General features: G+C 46.6%; 1 protein-coding gene across 2 annotated transcripts in view; it reads left to right on the top strand.

The window, feature by feature from the left end:
* Positions 1 to 8,117: 8,117 nt before the first annotated feature.
* Positions 8,118 to 17,376, top strand: part of LOC115115567 (ectodysplasin-A-like) — a 42,745-nt gene continuing 33,486 nt past the window's right edge. For both annotated transcript variants that reach the window (XM_065020009.1, XM_065020008.1), the window contains exon 1: positions 8,118 to 8,617. In XM_065020009.1, the coding sequence (XP_064876081.1) occupies positions 8,276 to 8,617 (342 nt within the window). In that variant the 5' untranslated portion in view covers positions 8,118 to 8,275. The remainder of the gene's footprint in view (positions 8,618 to 17,376) is intronic.

Raw genomic sequence — 17,376 nt, 5'->3', positions numbered from 1 at the left:
GGAGTGGGTCTAGTGTTTCTGGGATAATGGTGTTGATGTGAACCATGACCATGCTTTCAAAGCACTTCATGGCTACAGATGTGAATGCTACGGTCAGTAGTCAATTAGGCAGGTTACCTTAGTGTTCTTGGGCACAGGCATGGCACTATGCTGGTTTGCTTTAAACATGTTGGTATTACAGACTCGGACAGGGAGAGGTTGAAAATGTCAGTGAAGACACTTGCTAGTTGGTCAGCACATGCTTACAGTACACATCCTGGTAATTTGTCTGGCTCTGCGGCCTTGTGAATGTTGACCTGTTTAAAGGTCCTACTCACATCGGCTGCGGAGAGCTTGATCACACTGTCTTCCGGGACAGCTGGTGCTCTCATGCATGCTTCAGTGTTATTTGCCACAAAGCAAGCATAGAAGTAGTTTAGCTTGTCTGGTAGGCTCGTGTCACTGGGCAGCTCTCGGCTCTGCTTCCCTTTGTAGTCTGCAAGCCCTGCCACATCTGACGAGTGTCAGTGCCGGTGTAGTACAATTCGATCTTAGCCCTGTGTTGGTGGTTCGTCGGAGGGCATAGCGGGACTTCTTATAAGCTTCCGGGTTAGAGTCCCGCTCCTTGAAAGCGGCAGCTCTAGCCTTTAGCTCAGTGCGGATGTTGCTTGTAATCCATGGCTTCTGGTTGGGGTATGTACGTACGGTTACTGTGGGGGTGACATCATCAATGCACTTATTGATGAAGCCAATGACTGATGTGGTGTATTCCTCACTGCCATCGGAGGAGTCCCAGAACATGTTCCAGTCTGTGCTGCAAAGCAGTCCTGTAGTTTAGCATCTGCTTCATCTGGCCACTTGTTTATTGATCACTGGCGATTCCTGATTAATTTTTTTATTGTAAGCAGGAATCAGGAGGAATTATGGTCCGGCGCCGCTTGTCTTACCTTGTCTTACCTTGTCTTACCTTGTCTTACAGTAGGGCAAGAAAGTATTTAGTCAGCCACCAATTGTGCCAGTTCTCCCACTTAAAAAGATGAGAGAGGCCTGTAATTTTCATCATTACATTGACAGCGTTTTCTGTAAGTCTTCACAAGGTTTTCACACACTGTTGCTGGTATTTTGGCCCATTCCTCCATGCAGATCTCCTCTAGAGCAGTGATGTTTTGGGGCTGTTGCTGGGCAACACGGACTTTCAACTCCCTCCAAAGATTTTCTATGGGGTTGAGAGCTGGAGACTGGCTGGGCCACTCCAGGACCTTGAAATGCTTCTTACGAAGCCACTTCTTCGTTGTCCAGGCGGTGTGTTTGGGATCATTGTCATGCTGAAAGACCCAGCCACGTTTCATCTTCAATGCCCTTGCTGATGGAAGGAGGTTTTCACTCAAAATCTCACGATACATGGCCCCATTCATTCTTTCCTTTACACGGATCAGTCGTCCTGGTCCCTTTGCAGAAAAACAGCCCCAAAGCATGATGTTTCCACCCCATGCTTCACAGTAGGTATAGTGTTCTTTGCAACTCAGCATTCTTTGTCCTCCAAACACGACAAGTTGAGTTTTTACCAAAAAGTTATATTTTGGTTTCATCTGACCATATGACATTCTCCCAATCTTCTTCTGGATCATCCAAATGCTCTCAGACGGGCCTGGACATGTACTGACTTAAGCAGGGGGACACGTCTGGCACTGCAGGATTTGAGTCCCTGGCGGCATAGTGTGTTACTGATGGTAGGCTTTGTTACTTTGGACCCAGCTCTCTGCAGGTCATTCACTAGGTCCCCCCGTTTGGTTCTGGGATTTTTGTTCGCCGTTCTTGTGATCATTTTGACCCCACGGGGTGAGATCTTGCGTGGAGCCCCAGATCGAGGGAGATTATCAGTGGTCTTGTATGTCTTCCATTTCCTAATAATTGCTCCCACAGTTGATTTCTTCAAACCAAGCTGCTTACCTATTGCAGATTCAATCTTCCCAGCCTGGTGCAAGTCTACAATTTTGTTTTTGGTGTCCTTTAACAGCTCTTTGGTCTTGGCCATAGTGGAGTTTGGAGTGTGACTGTTTGAGGTTGTGGACAGGTGTCTTTTATACTGATAAGAAGTTCAAACAGGTGCCATTAATACAGGTAACGAGTGGAGGACAGAGGAGCCTCTTAAAGAAGAAGTTACAGGTCTGTGAGAGCCAGAAATCTTGCTTGTTTGTAGGTGACCAAATACTTATTTTCCACCATAATTTGCAAACAAATTCATAAAAAATCCTACAATGTGATTTTCTGGATTTTTCCCCCTAATTTTGTCTGTCATAGTTGAGGTGTACCTATGATGAAAATTACAGGCTTCTCTCATCTTTTTAAGTGGGAGAACGTGCACAATTGGTGGCTGACTAAATACTTTTTTGCCCCACTGTATATATTTTTAAACCTGCATATTTAGCTAAAAGAAATCCAGGTTAGCAGGCAATATTAACCAGGTGAAATTGTGTCACTTCTGTTGCGTTCATTGTACGCAGAGTCAGTGTATATGCAACAGTTTGGGCCGCCTAATTTGCCAGAATTTTATGTAATTATGACATAACATTGAAGGTTGTGCAATGTAACAGGAATATTTAGACTAATGGATGCCACCCGTTAGATAAAATACGGAACGGTTCTGTATTTCACTGAAAGAATAAACGTCTTGTTTTCGAGATGATAGTTTCCGGATTCGACCTTATTAATGACCAAAGGCTTGTATTTCTGTGTGTTATTATGTTATAACTAAGTCTATGATTTGATAGAGCAGTCTGACTGAGTGGTGGTAGGCAGCAGCAGCAGGCTCGTATTTCTGTGTGTTTATTATATTATAATTAAGTCTATGATTTGATAGAGCAGTCTAAACGGAGCGATGGTAGGCACCAGCAGGCTCATAAGCATTCATTCAAACAGCACTTTGCTTCAAACATTGCGCTGTTTATGACTTCAAGCCTATCAACTCAAGCACCAGCTGTTGTTTACATTTAAGCATTAATCCGCTGCCCCTTGTCGTACCAGACGCCGCTGTTCTATCCTGTCTTACCTTGTCTTACCAGATGCCGCTGTTCTGTCCTGTCTTACCTCGTCTTACCAGATGCCGCTGTTCTATCCTGTCTTACCTTGTCTTACCAGACGCCGCTGTTCTACCCTGTCTTACCTTGTCTTACCAGATGCCGCTGTTCTATCCTGTCTTACCTCGTCTTACCAGATGCCGCTGTTCTATCCTGTCTTACCTTGTCTTACCAGACGCCGCTGTTCTACCCTGCTGGTACAGCGTATAACCAGCCAGCTGTATGTTGATAATGTCGTCGTTCAGACACAACTCTGTGAAGCACATGATATTACACTTTTGAATGTCCTGTTGGTAGTTTAATCTTGCGTATAGGTCATCGATTTTATTGTCCAAAGACAATTTGTTAGCAGAATGGAAGGAAGTTGGGGTTTATTCGATCGCCTATGAATTCTCACAAGGCAGCTCGCCCCCTGGGCCCATTTTCTCCGCCTCCTCTTCACGCAAATCACGGGGACCTGGGCCTGTTCCTGAGAAAGCAGTATATTCGTTGTGTCAGACTCGTTAAAGGGGATAAAGGATTCTGCCAGTCCATGGTGAGTAATCACAGTCCTGTGGTGAGTAATCACAGTCCTGTGGTGAGTAATCACAGTCCATGGTGAGTAATCACAGTCCATGGTGAGTAATCACAGTCCATGGTGAGTAATCACAGTCCATGGTGAGTAATCACAGTCCATGGTGAGTAATCACAGTCCATGGTGAGTGATCACAGTCCATGGTGAGTGTTAGTCCATGGTGAGTGATCACAGTCCATGGTGAGTGATCACAGTCCATGGTGAGTAATCACAGTCCATGGTGAGTAATCACAGTCCATGGTGAGTGATCACAGTCCTGTGGTGAGTAATCACAGTCCATGGTGAGTGATCACAGTCCTGTGGTGAGTAATCACAGTCCATGGTGAGTGATCACAGTCCATGGTGAGTAATCACAGTCCTGTGGTGAGTAATCACAGTCCTGTGGTGAGTAATCACAGTCCATGGTGAGTGATCACAGTCCATGGTGAGTAATCACAGTCCTGTGGTGAGTAATCCTGTGGTGAGTAATCACAGTCCTGTGGTGAGTAATCACAGTCCATGGTGAGTAATCACAGTCCATGGTGAGTAATCACAGTCCTGTGGTGAGTAATCACAGTCCATGGTGAGTGATCACAGTCCTGTGGTGAGTAATCACAGTCCATGGTGAGTGATCACAGTCCTGTGGTGAGTAATCACAGTCCATGGTGAGTGATCACAGTCCATGGTGAGTAATCACAGTCCTGTGGTGAGTAATCACAGTCCTGTGGTGAGTAATCACAGTCCTGTGGTGAGTAATCACAGTCCATGGTGAGTAATCACAGTCCATGGTGAGTAATCACAGTCCTGTGGTGAGTAATCACAGTCCATGGTGAGTAATCACAGTCCTGTGGTGAGTAATCACAGTCCATGGTGAGTAATCACAGTCCTGTGGTGAGTAATCACAGTCCATGGTGAGTAATCACAGTCCATGGTGAGTAATCACAGTCCATGGTGAGTAATCACAGTCCTGTGGTGAGTAATCACAGTCCATGGTGAGTAATCACAGTCCATGGTGAGTAATCACAGTCCATGGTGAGTAATCACAGTCCATGGTGAGTAATCACAGTCCATGGTGAGTAATCACAGTCCATGGTGAGTAATCACAGTCCATGGTGAGTGATCACAGTCCATGGTGAGTGATCACAGTCCATGGTGAGTGATCACAGTCCATGGTGAGTGATCACAGTCCATGGTGAGTGATCACAGTCCATGGTGAGTAATCACAGTCCATGGTGAGTAATCACAGTCCATGGTGAGTAATCACAGTCCATGGTGAGTGATCACAGTCCATGGTGAGTGATCACAGTCCATGGTGAGTGATCACAGTCCTGATGTCCAGAAGTTATTTTCAGTCATAAGAGACGGTAGCGGCAACATTATGTACAAAATAAGTTAAAAAATAAGTTGCAAATAAACAAACACAAAATACAATCGGTTGGGGCCACGTAAAACGCCTTCTTCTCCGGGGCCATTATGTATTCATTGAACACTGGTCACTTTAATGTTTATATAAAGTTTACATACTGTATGTACATTTGTGTTGTTATGTACAGTTGAAGTCAGAGGTTTACATCCACTTATGTTGGAGTCATTAAAACTTGTTTTTCAACCACTCCACACATTTCTTGTTAACAAACTATAGTTTTGACAAGTCGGTTAGGGACATCTACTTTGTGCATGACACAAGTATGTTTCCAACAATTGTTTACAGACAGATTATTTCACTTATAATTCACTGTATCATGGCTTTAGAAGCTTATGATAGGCTAATTGACATAATTTGAGTCAATTGGAGGTGTACCTGTGGATGTATTTCAAGGCCTACCTTCAACCTCAGTGCCTCTTTGCTTGACATCATGGGAAAAACAAAAGAAATCAGCCAAGATCTCAGAAAATAAATTGTAGACCTCCACAAGTCCGGTTCATCCTTGGGAGCAATTTCCAAACGCCTGAAGGTACTACGTTCATCTGTACAAACAATAGTACTCAAGTATAAACACCATGGGACCACGCAGCCGTCATACCGCTCAGGAAGGAGATGCGTTCTGTCTCCTAGAGATGAACGTACTTTGGTGCGAAAAGTGCAAATCAATCCCAGAACAACAGCAAAGGACCTTATGAAGATGATGGAGGAAACAGGTACAAAAGTATCTATATCCACAGTAAAACGCGTCCTATATCGACAACCTGAAAGGCCACTCAGCAAGGAAGAAGCCACTGCTCCAAAACCACCATAAAAAAGCCAGACTACGGTTTGCAACTGAACATGGGGACAAAGATCGTACTTTTTGGAGAAATGTCCTCTGGTCTGATGAAACAAAAATAGAACTGTTTGGACATAATGACCATTGTTATGTTTGGAGGAAAAAGGGGGAGGCTTGCAAGCCGAAGAACACCATCCCAACCGTGAAGCATGGGGGTGGCAGCATCATGTTGTGGGGGTGCTTTGCTGCAGGAGAGTTTGGTGCACTTCACAAAATAGATGGCTTCATGAGGAACGAAAATTATGTGGATATTTTGAGGCAAAATCTCAAGACATCAGTCAGGAAGTTAAAGCTTAGTTGCAAATGAGTCTTCCAAATGGACAATGACCTCAAGCATACTTCCAAAGGCAAAATGGCTTAAGGACAACAAAGTCAGGGTATTGGAGTGTCCATCACAAAGCCCTGACCTCAATCAAATAGAAAATTTGTGGGCAGAACTGAAAAAGCATGTGTGAGCAAGGAGGCCTACAAACCTGACTCAGTTACACCAGCTCTGTCAGGAGGAATGGGACAAAAAACTTATTGTGGGAAGCTTGTGGAAGGCTACCCAAAACGTTTGACCCAAGTTAAACAATTTAAAGGCCATTCTACCAAATACTAATTGAGTGTATGTAAACTTCTGACCCACTGGGAATGTGATGAAAGAAATAAAAGCTGAAATAAATCATTCTCTCTACTATTATTCTGACATTTCACATTCTCAAAATAAAGTGGTGATCCTAACTGACCCAAGACAGGGAATTTTTACTAGGATTAAATGTCAGGAATTGTGAAAAACTGAGTTTAAATGTATTTGGCTAAGGTGTATGTAAACTTCTGACTTCAACGGTATATACTGTATTCTAGTCAAGGCTCATCCTATATAACTACTGCTGCACACGCCTTTTCTATTCATATACAGTCTGTAGTGTTCATTCACACCATTAAACTTTCAGTTTATTAGGTACACCAATCTAGTACCGGGTCGGACCCCCCTCTGCCTCCAGAACAGCCTAAGTTCTTTGGGGCATCGAAACGTTGCTCAATTGGCATCAAGGGACCTAAACGTGTGCCAGGAAAACATTCCCCACACCTATACCGTAGGCAGGATGGAGCCACGGACTCATGCTGCTTGTGCCAAATCCTGACTCTGTCATCAGCGTGAAGGACCGCTGACTCCATGTGTTGTGTTTGTCACACCATTCTCTGTAAACCGTAGACGCTGTCTTGCCGGACGTTTCTGAGATACTGATGATCACACTGCGCTCAAAGCCACTCATTTCTAACGTTGAATCGAACAGTAACTGAATGCCTCGATGCTTTATAGAGAGAGCCACCTGACTCACTGTCTGTGGGAGCAAATGATTTTCGTAAACAGGGTGGTGTACCTAATAAACTGGCCACTGTATATATATATATATATAAACAATATGCAAAACAATATGCACATATTCCGGTCTCTGACCATTTTCTTTCTTTTCACTTTTTTGGATTATGTGCATATGGGGTATTATTGCTGCACTATTAGCGCTAGAAACACAAGTATTTCACTGCACCTGCAATAACATCTTGGAGATCTGAGTAGGTGACGACTAAACGTCGATTTGATTATGAAAGTGGGATCACAGCCGGGCTCTGACATTACCAACGGCGATCCTGGAGCAATTAGGTTGAAGTGCCTTGCTCACGGGCACGTCGGACGACATTTCACCTTGTCGGCTTGAGGATTCAAACTAGTGACTTTTCTATTACTGGCCCAACGCTCTAACCGCTAGGCTATATGGCTTGGATCAGGTTGATCCTACCTGGCCTACTAAAAATGAATAGTTGGTCACCCATGTTGAGTACGGTCAGGACTATGCAGGGTTATAATATTTATAGCATATAGAAGAGGGAGGTGAAGTATTTTGGGGTGATCAGATAGATAATTCTGCTCCCTGCATGAAAATAGTGCATAATCAATGCACATCACATTAGTTGCAGGAGAGACCATTGTCCAGCAGATGTCGCTAAAGTCCTGTAGATACCAGAGCCTGTTTCTTTAACTTTAGCGTTTGCCTTTATAGGATCAGTTCACACTCTCCACAACGCCAAACATTAACCATTGGTAGTAGGAAAAATGGCAAACTGATCACAGATCAGCCTCGGTCTCGGGGCTGGTGGCAGCTTCCGGCAAACAACATGTGGGCGGAGTCAGAAAGGGGAACCACAACGGGAACCAATCAGATACTCCGAAGGCGTGGTCCTCAGTACTCCGACCTTTTGTGTCACTACGAGAGACGCGTGCAGTTTGCACTGACCGGAGATTGTAGTATCGTTGTTACTATGTTGGCATGAGGATCAAGTCTCGTGAGTAGCGGTGGAACCAACGTGCTGATTATGCCTAGATAAAGCAACGCAACTCCCTGACACTTTGTGTGATAATGGCATGCGATGGTTCGATTGAGGATTTTCCGGACAAAGTGTTGTTGACCGGATCACCGTCTTCATGCACGTGCATCAATACGTGCAAAACCCACAACAGAAGAAGTAGCAGCGTGAGCAACATCAGTGTGGTTTTCCTCGGCTTCTTTATTTTGTCTCTGTCTCTGCACGTTATCACGCTGCTGTGCTACCTGGATCTCCGGTCCGAAGTGAAGCGGGAGATTTCTCAGCGGAGAGAAGTGGACGAAAAGTTGACCCTCGGTGGAACGGATGTGACCGACCCGTTGATCCCCTCCGATCACGGAGTGATGAACCCCGGCGCCCGGGCACAGGGTCACGAGGTAATCAAAACATAAGAGTGGTACAGAATCCATAGCAACCACACATGCACTCTTTCTCTCCCCAACATGTGATACATCAGAACTGCTTCTATTTACAACACTTAGTCATGAGCCTATTTCGTTTCCATTTTAGCATTTGAATCATTTTGGCCTAGCTCTGGATCAGACCAGTCATCTGTAGTCTACAGATCTGAAACGTAGTTTGGTTAAGTATGCAGCGATGCACTTGTGTTGTTTATTAACCTGTTCTCCGGTCACTGAGGGGTGTGAATGAGCTGGAAGTCATTGATCAGGTCTGTTCTCCGGTCACTGAGGTGTGTGAATGAGCTGGAAGTCATTGATCAGGTCTGTTCTCCGGTCACTGAGGTGTGTGAATGAGCTGGAAGTCATTGATCAGAACTGTGTAGCTTTGAGTAGCCTACTCTAACAGAAACCGTGAATTTTAAGAAAAGCAGGGGTTCATGGCTTCTTTGCTGAACTACACCTTGACTCACAGAGAGGAGAGGAGAAGTAGAACAGGAGAGGGGAGGAGAGGAGAAGTAGAACAGGAGAGGAGGAGGAGAAGTAGAACAGGAGAGGAGAGGGAGAACAGGAGAGGAGAGGAGAGGAGAAGTAGAACAGGAGAGGGGAGGAGAAGTAGAACAGGAGAGGAGAGGAGAAGTAGAACAGGAGAGGAGAGGGGAGGAGAGGAGAAGTAGAACAGGAGAGGAGAAGTAGAACAGAACAGGAGAGGAGAAGTAGAACAGGAGAGGAGAGGAGAAGTAGAACAGGAGAGGAGAAGTAGAACAGAACAGGAGAGGAGAAGTAGAACAGGAGAGGAGAGGAGAAGTAGAACAGAACAGGAGAGGAGAAGTAGAACAGAACAGGAGAGGAGAGGAGAAGTAGAACAGAACAGGAGAGGAGAGGAGAAGTAGAACAGAACAGGAGAGGAGAAGTAGAACAGGACAGGAGAGGAGAAGTAGAACAGAACAGAACAGGAGAGGAGAAGTAGAACAGAACAGGAGAGGAGAAGTAGAACAGAACAGGAGAGGAGAAGTAGAACAGGACAGGAGAAGTAGAACAGGAGAGGAGAAGTAGAACAGGAGAGGAGAAGTAGAACAGGAGAGGAGAAGTAGAACAGGACAGGAGAGGAGAAGTAGAACAGGAGAGGAGAAGTAGAACAGGAGAGGAGAGGAGAAGTAGAACAGAACAGGAGAGGAGAGGAGAAGTAGAACAGAACAGGAGAGGAGAGGAGAGGAGAAGTAGAACAGAACAGGAGAGGAGAGGAGAAGTAGAACAGAACAGGAGAGGAGAGGAGAAGTAGAACAGAACAGGAGAGGAGAGGAGAAGTAGAACAGAACAGGAGAAGTAGAACAGAACAGGAGAGGAGAGGAGAAGTAGAACAGAACAGAGAGGAGAGGAGAAGTAGAACAGAACAGGAGAGAAGTAGAACAGGAGAGGAGAGGAGAAGTAGAACAGGAGAGGAGAGGAGAAGTAGAACAGGAGAGGAGAAGTAGAACAGGAGAGGAGAAGTAGAACAGGACAGGAGAGGAGAAGAACAGAACAGGAGAGGAGAGGAGTAGAACAGAACAGGAGAGGAGAGGAGAGGAGAACAGTAGAACAGGAGAGGAGAGGAGAAGTAGAACAGGAGAGGAGAGGAGAAGTAGAACAGGAGAGGAGAAGTAGAACAGAACAGGAGAGGAGAAGTAGAACAGAACAGGAGAGGAGAGGAGAAGTAGAACAGAACAGGAGAGAGGAGAACAAGTAGAACAGGAGAGAGGAGAAGAAGTAGAACAGAAGAGGAGAAGTAGAACAGGGAGAGGAGAGGAGAAGTAGAACAGAACAGGAGAGGAGAGAGACAGAACAGGAGAAGTAGAACAGAACAGGAGAGGGAAGAGGAGAAGTAGAACAGGACAGGAGAGGAGAGGAGAACAGTAGAACAGGAGGAGAGGAGAGGTAGAACAGGAGAGGAGAGGAGAAGTAGAACAGAACAGGAGAGGAGAGAGAAGTACAGAACAGGAGAGGGGAGGAGAAGTAGTGAACAGGAGAGGAGAAGTAGAACACCTGAACAGGAGTTTGCTGTTTGGGGTTTTAGGCTGGGTTTCTGTACAGCACAGGAGAGGAGAGGATCAGAATGTAGAACAGAACAGGGAGAGGAGGATAAATAGAATTTGATTTGATTTGATTTGATTTGAACAGAAGTAGAACAGGACAGGAGAAGTAGAACAGAACAGGAGAGGAGAAGTAGAACAGAACAGGAGAGGAGAGGAGAAGTAGAACAGAACAGGAGAGGAGAGGAGAAGTAGAACAGAACAGGAGAGGAGAGGAGAAGAGAAGTAGAACAGAACAGGAGAGGAGAGGAGAAGTAGAACAGAACAGGAGAGGAGAGGAGAAGTAGAACAGAACAGGAGAGGAGAGGAGAAGTAGAACAGAACAGGAGAGGAGGAGAGTAGAACAGGAGAGGGGAGGAGAGGTAGAACAGGAGAGGGGAGGAGAGGTAGAACAGAACAGGAGAGAGGAGCAGGGGGATGCAGAGGGGAGGAGAGGTAGAACAGAGGGGAGGGGAGAGGTAGAACAGGAGAGGGGAGGAGAGGTAGAACAGGGGAGGGGAGGAGAGGTAGAACAGGAGAGGGGAGGAGAGGTAGAGTTGGGTGGAAAGATGATGTGGTCATCGTGTAGCCAGCAGGTGCAGAGCCTCCGGATGAATGTGTAGTCCTGCATTTATTGTCACATCTGATCTGTGTTAATTTTGTTCTGATGTTGCTCAACAGAACCATTCCACAAGGAGAGGTAGAACCCCTCCAGGAGAGGGATCAGCAAAGATGCTCTCAGACACGTTGAGGTCCAGGCCCGTGATATGATCTGTGTTAATTTTGTTCTGATGTTGCTCACCATTCCACAATAGAACCCCTCCGCCCAGATCAGCACCCATGCTCTCAGACACGTTGAGGTCCAGGCCGGTGATATGATATGTGTTCATTCTGTTCCTACAGAGGGTGATGAATGCTGTGATCAGTCAGTCAGAGACTGTGGCTGTATGTTGCCCTGAGTGGAACAGGCTATGGGGCTTTCCCTCCTGAGGGCCCTGAGTGGAACAGGCTATGGGGCTTTCCCTCCTGAGGGCCCTGAGTGGAACAGGCTATGGGGCTTTCCCTCCTGAGGGCCCTGAGTGGAACAGGCTATGGGGCTTTCCCTCCTGAGGGCCCTGAGTGGAACAGGCTATGGGGCTTTCCCTCCTGAGGGCCCTGAGTGGAACAGGCTATGGGGCTTTCCCCCCATGAGGGCCCTGAGTGGAACAGGCTATGGGGCTTTCCCCCCGAGGGCCCTGAGTGGAACAGGCTATGGGGCTTTCCCCCCATGAGGGCCCTGAGTGGAACAGGCTATGGGGCTTTCCCCCCATGAGGGCCCTGAGTGGAACAGGCTATGGGGCTTTCCCTCCTGAGGGCCCTGAGTGGAACAGGCTATGGGGCTTTCCCTCCTGAGGGCCCTGAGTGGAACAGGCTATGGGGCTTTCCCTCCTGAGGGCCCTGAGTGGAACAGGCTATGGGGCTTTCCCTCCTGAGGGCCCTGAGTGGAACAGGCTATGGGGCTTTCCCTCCTGAGGGCCCTGAGTGGAACAGGCTATGGGGCTTTCCCCCCATGAGGGCCCTGAGTGGAACAGGCTATGGGGCTTTCCCCCATCCTGAGGGCCCTGAGTGGAACAGGCTATGGGGCTTTCCTCCTGAGGGCCCTGAGTGGAACAGGCTATGGGGCTTTCCCCCATGAGGGCCCTGAGTGGAACAGGCTATGGGGCTTTCTCCTGAGGGCCCTGAGTGGAACAGGCTATGGGGCTTTCCTCCTGAGGGCCCTGAGGGAACCCTGAGTGGAACAGGCTATGGGGCTTTCCCTCCTGAGGGCCCTGAGTGGAACAGGCTATGGGGCTTTCCCCCCCTGGAGTGGAACAGGCTGAGGGCCCTGAGTGGAACAGGCTATGGGGCTTTCCCCTGAGGGCCCTGAGTGGAACAGGCTATGGGGCTTTCCCCCATGAGGGCCCTGAGTGGAACAGGCTATGGGGCTTTCCCTCCCTGAGGGCCCTGAGTGGAAACAGGCTATGGGGCTTTCCCCCATGAGGGCCCTGAGTGGAACAGGCTATGGGGCTTTCCCCCATGAGGGCCCTGAGTGGAACAGGCTATGGGGCTTTCCTCCCATGAGGGCCCTGAGTGGAACAGGCTATGGGGCTTTCCCTCCTGAGGGCCCTGAGTGGAACAGGCTATGGGGCTTTCCCCCCATGAGGGCCCTGAGTGGAACAGGCTATGGGGCTTTCCCTCCTGAGGGCCCTGAGTGGAACAGGCTATGGGGCTTTCCCTCCTGAGGGCCCTGAGTGGAACAGGCTATGGGGCTTTCCCCCCATGAGGGCCCTGAGTGGAAAAGGCTATGGGGCTTTCCCTCCTGAGGGCCCTGAGTGGAACAGGCTAGGGCTTTCCCCCATGAGGGCTTTCCCCCCCTGAGGGCCCCGAGTGGAACAGGCTATGGGGCTTTCCCTCCTGAGGGCCCCGAGTGGAACAGGCTATGGGGCTTTCCCTCCTGAGGACCCCGAGTGGAACAGGCTATGGGGCTTTCCCTCCTGTGGGCCCCGAGTGGAACAGGCTATGGGGCTTTCCCCCCGAGGGCCCTGAGTGGAACAGGCCTTTTATGTCACCCAGCTGGTGATGCTGTCTCTGTGAGGACAGCGAGGTGCAGGCCATGATGAGACAGAGCACTGCAGCTGTACATATTCACGAGGCTGTACTGTATGCTGTTCCTCCAGATGTCTCTATTAAACACGGCTGATTACTGAGGCCACAGTTTACATAGTGGTAGAAACAGGAGCATGTGGTGGAGGGATGGAGCGCAGCATACCACCAGTGTGTGTGTGTGTGTGTGTGTGTGTGTGTGTGTGTGTGTGTGTACCGCACCACCAAAGCCATACCGCAGTACTTGTTAGCTTTCAGACACTTGCTCCAGCTTTGAAGATATATTTTCTCCCCTCCTGATGAAAGGTTGTCCCTCTGGTTAGCACATACATTACAAAACGTTGTAATGCTGCATGCCTTAGTAGTTTACTACAGCATGTCTTAGTTAATGTAGGGTCAGCTGGGTAGCATGTCTTAGTTAATGTAGGGTCAGCTGGGTAGCATGTCTTAGTTAATGTAGGGTCAGCTGGGTAGCATGTCTTAGTTAATGTAGGGTCAGCTGGGTAGCATGTCTTAGTTAATGTAGGGTCAGCTGGGTAGCATGTCTTAGTTAATGTAGGGTCAGCTGGGTAGCATGTCTTAGTTAATGTAGGGTCAGCTGGGTAGCATGTCTTAGTTAATGTAGGGTCAGCTGGGTAGCATGTCTTAGTTAATGTAGGGTCAGCTGGGTAGCATGTCTTAGTTAATGTAGGGTCAGCTGGGTAGCATGTCTTAGTTAATGTAGGGTCAGCTGGGTAGCATGTCTTAGTTAATGTAGGGTCAGCTGGGTAGCATGTCTTAGTTAATGTAGGGTCAGCTGGGTAGCATGTCTTAGTTAATGTAGGGTCAGCTGGGTAGCATGTCTTAATGTTAATGTAGGGTCAGCTGGGTAGCATGTCTTAGTTAATGTAGGGTCAGCTGGGTAGCATGTCTTAGTTAATGTAGGGTCAGCTGGGTAGCATGTCTTAGTTAATGTAGGGTAGCAGCTGGGTAGCATGTCTTAGTTAATGTAGGGTCAGCTGGGTAGCATGTCTTAGTTAATGTAGGGTCAGCTGGGTAGCATGTCTTAGTTAATGTAGGGTCAGCTGGGTAGCATGTCTTAGTTAATGTAGGGTCAGCTGGGTAGCATGTCTTAGTTAATGTAGGGTCAGCTGGGTAGCATGTCTTAGTTAATGTAGGGTCAGCTGGGTAGCATGTCTTAGTTAATGTAGGGTCAGCTGGGTAGCATGTCTTAGTTAATGTAGGGTCAGCTGGGTAGCATGTCTTAGTTAATGTAGGGTCAGCTGGGTAGCATGTCTTAGTTAATGTAGGGTCAGCTGGGTAGCATGTCTTAGTTAATGTAGGGTCAGCTGGGTAGCATGTCTTAGTTAATGTAGGGTCAGCTGGGTAGCATGTCTTAGTTAATGTAGGGTCAGCTGGGTAGCATGTCTTAGTTAATGTAGGGTCAGCTGGGTAGCATGTCTTAGTTAATGTAGGGTCAGCTGGGTAGGGTCATGTCTTAGTTAATGTAGGGTCAGCTGGGTAGCATGTCTTAGTTAATGTAGGGTCAGCTGGGTAGCATGTCTTAGTTAATGTAGGGTCAGCTGGGTAGCATGTCTTAGTTAATGTAGGGTCAGCTGGGTAGCATGTCTTAGTTAATGTAGGGTCAGCTGGGTAGCATGTCTTAGTTAATGTAGGGTCAGCTGGGTAGCATGTCTTAGTTAATGTAGGGTCAGCTGGTGGTAGCTGGTATGTAGCATGTCTTAGTTAATGTAGGGTCAGCTGGGTAGCATGTCTTAGTTAATGTAGGGTCAGCTGGGTAGCATGTCTTAGTTAATGTAGGGTCAGCTGGGTAGCATGTCTTAGTTAATGTAGGGTCAGCTGGGTAGCATGTCTTAGTTAATGTAGGGTCAGCTGGGTAGCATGTCTTAGTTAATGTAGGGTCAGCTGGGTAGCATGTCTTAGTTAATGTAGGGTCAGCTGGGTAGCATGTCTTAGTTAATGTAGGGTCAGCTGGGTAGCATGTCTTAGTTAATGTAGGGCCAGTCAGGTAGCATGTCTTAGTTAATGTAGGGTCATGTCTTAGTTAATGTAGCATGTCTTAGTTAATGTAGGGTCAGCTGGGTAGCATGTCTTAGTTAATGTAGGGCCAGTCAGGTAGCATGTCTTAGTTAATGTAGGGCCAGTCAGGTAGCATGTCTTAGTTAATGTAGGGCCAGTCAGGTAGCATGTCTTAGTTAATGTAGGGCCAGTCAGGTAGCATGTCTTAGTTAATGTAGGGCCAGTCAGGTAGCATGTCTTAGTTAATGTAGGGCCAGTCAGGTAGCATGTCTTAGTTAATGTAGGGCCATTTAGGTACCATGTCTTAGTTAATGTAGGGCCAGTCAGGTAGCATGTCTTAGTTAATGTAGGGCCAGTCAGGTAGCATGTCTTAGTTAATGTAGGGCCAGTCAGGTAGCATGTCTTAGTTAATGTAGGGTCAGCTGGGTAGCATGTCTTAGTTAATGTAGGGCCAGTCAGGTAGCATGTCTTAGTTAATGTAGGGCCAGTCAGGTAGCATGTCTTAGTTAATGTAGGGCCAGTCAGGTAGCATGTCTTAGTTAATGTAGGGTCAGCTGGGTAGCATGTCTTAGTTAATGTAGGGCCAGTCAGGTACCATGTCTTAGTTAATGTAGGGCCAGTCAGGTAGCATGTCTTAGTTAATGTAGGGCCAGTCAGGTAGCATGTCTTAGTTAATGTAGGGCCAGTCAGGTAGCATGTCTTAGTTAATGTAGGGCCAGTCAGGTAGCATGTCTTAGTTAATGTAGGGCCAGTCAGGTAGAATTTCTTAGTTAATGTAGGGCCAGTCAGGTAGCATGTCTTAGTTAATGTAGGGTCAGCTGGGTAGCATGCCTTAGTTAATGTAGGGTCAGCTGGGTAGCATGTCTTAGTTAATGTAGGGCCAGTCAGGTAGCATGTCTTAGTTAATGTAGGGTCAGCTGGGTAGCATGCCTTAGTTAATGTAGGGTCAGCTGGGTAGCATGTCTTAGTTAATGTAGGGCCAGTCAGGTAGCATGTCTTAGTTAATGTAGGGCCAGTCAGGTAGCATGTCTTAGTTAATGTAGGGTCAGCTGGGTAGCATGTCTTAGAAAGTAAGATACAGTACTGTACTGTATAATACAGGGCAGTACAATACTGACAGTACTCACTAAGTACTCTACTTCCTGTATATAGCCATGTTATTTTCTACTCCCTGTATATAGCCATGTTATTTTCTACTCCCTGTATATAGCCATGTTATTTTCTACTTCCTGTCTATATACGTGTTATTTTCTACTTCCTGTATATAGTCATGTTATTTTCTACTTCCTGTATATAGCTGTGTTATTTTCTACTCCCTGTATATAGCCATGTTATTTTCTACTCCCTGTATATAGCCATGTTATTTTCTACTCCCTGTATATAGCCGTGTTATGTTTTACTTCCTGTATATAGCCGTGTTATGTTTTACTTCCTGTATATAGCCGTGTTATGTTTTACTTCCTGTATATAGCCGTGTTATTTTCTACTTCCTGTATATAGCCGTGTTATTTTCTACTTCCTGTATATAGCCGTGTTATTTTCTACTTCCTGTATACAGCCGTGTTATTTTCTACTTCCTGTCTATATACGTGTTATTTTCTACTTCCTGTATATAGTCATGTTATTTTCTACTTCCTGTATATAGCTGTGTTATTTTCTACTCCCTGTATATAGCCATGTTATTTTCTACTCCCTGTATATAGCCATGTTATTTTCTACTCCCTGTATATAGCCGTGTTATGTTTTACTTCCTGTATATAGCCGTGTTATGTTTTACTTCCTGTATATAGCCGTGTTATGTTTTACTTCCTGTATATAGCCGTGTTATTTTCTACTTCCTGTATATAGCCGTGTTATTTTCTACTTCCTGTATATAGCCGTGTTATTTTCTACTTCCTGTATACAGCCGTGTTATTTTCTACTTCCTGTATATAGCCGTGTTATTTTCTACTTCCTGTATATAGCCGTGTTATTTTCTACTTCCTGTATACAGCCGTGTTATTTTCTACTTCCTGTATATAGCCGTGTTATTTTCTGCTTCCTGTATAT

This window comes from Oncorhynchus nerka, linkage group LG6 (genome assembly GCF_034236695.1).
Source record: "Oncorhynchus nerka isolate Pitt River linkage group LG6, Oner_Uvic_2.0, whole genome shotgun sequence".
In the NCBI taxonomy this organism is placed as follows: Eukaryota; Metazoa; Chordata; class Actinopteri; order Salmoniformes; family Salmonidae; genus Oncorhynchus; species Oncorhynchus nerka.
The sequence above is the reverse complement of the archived record's forward strand: the minus strand, read 5'-3'. Positions and strand labels throughout refer to the sequence as shown.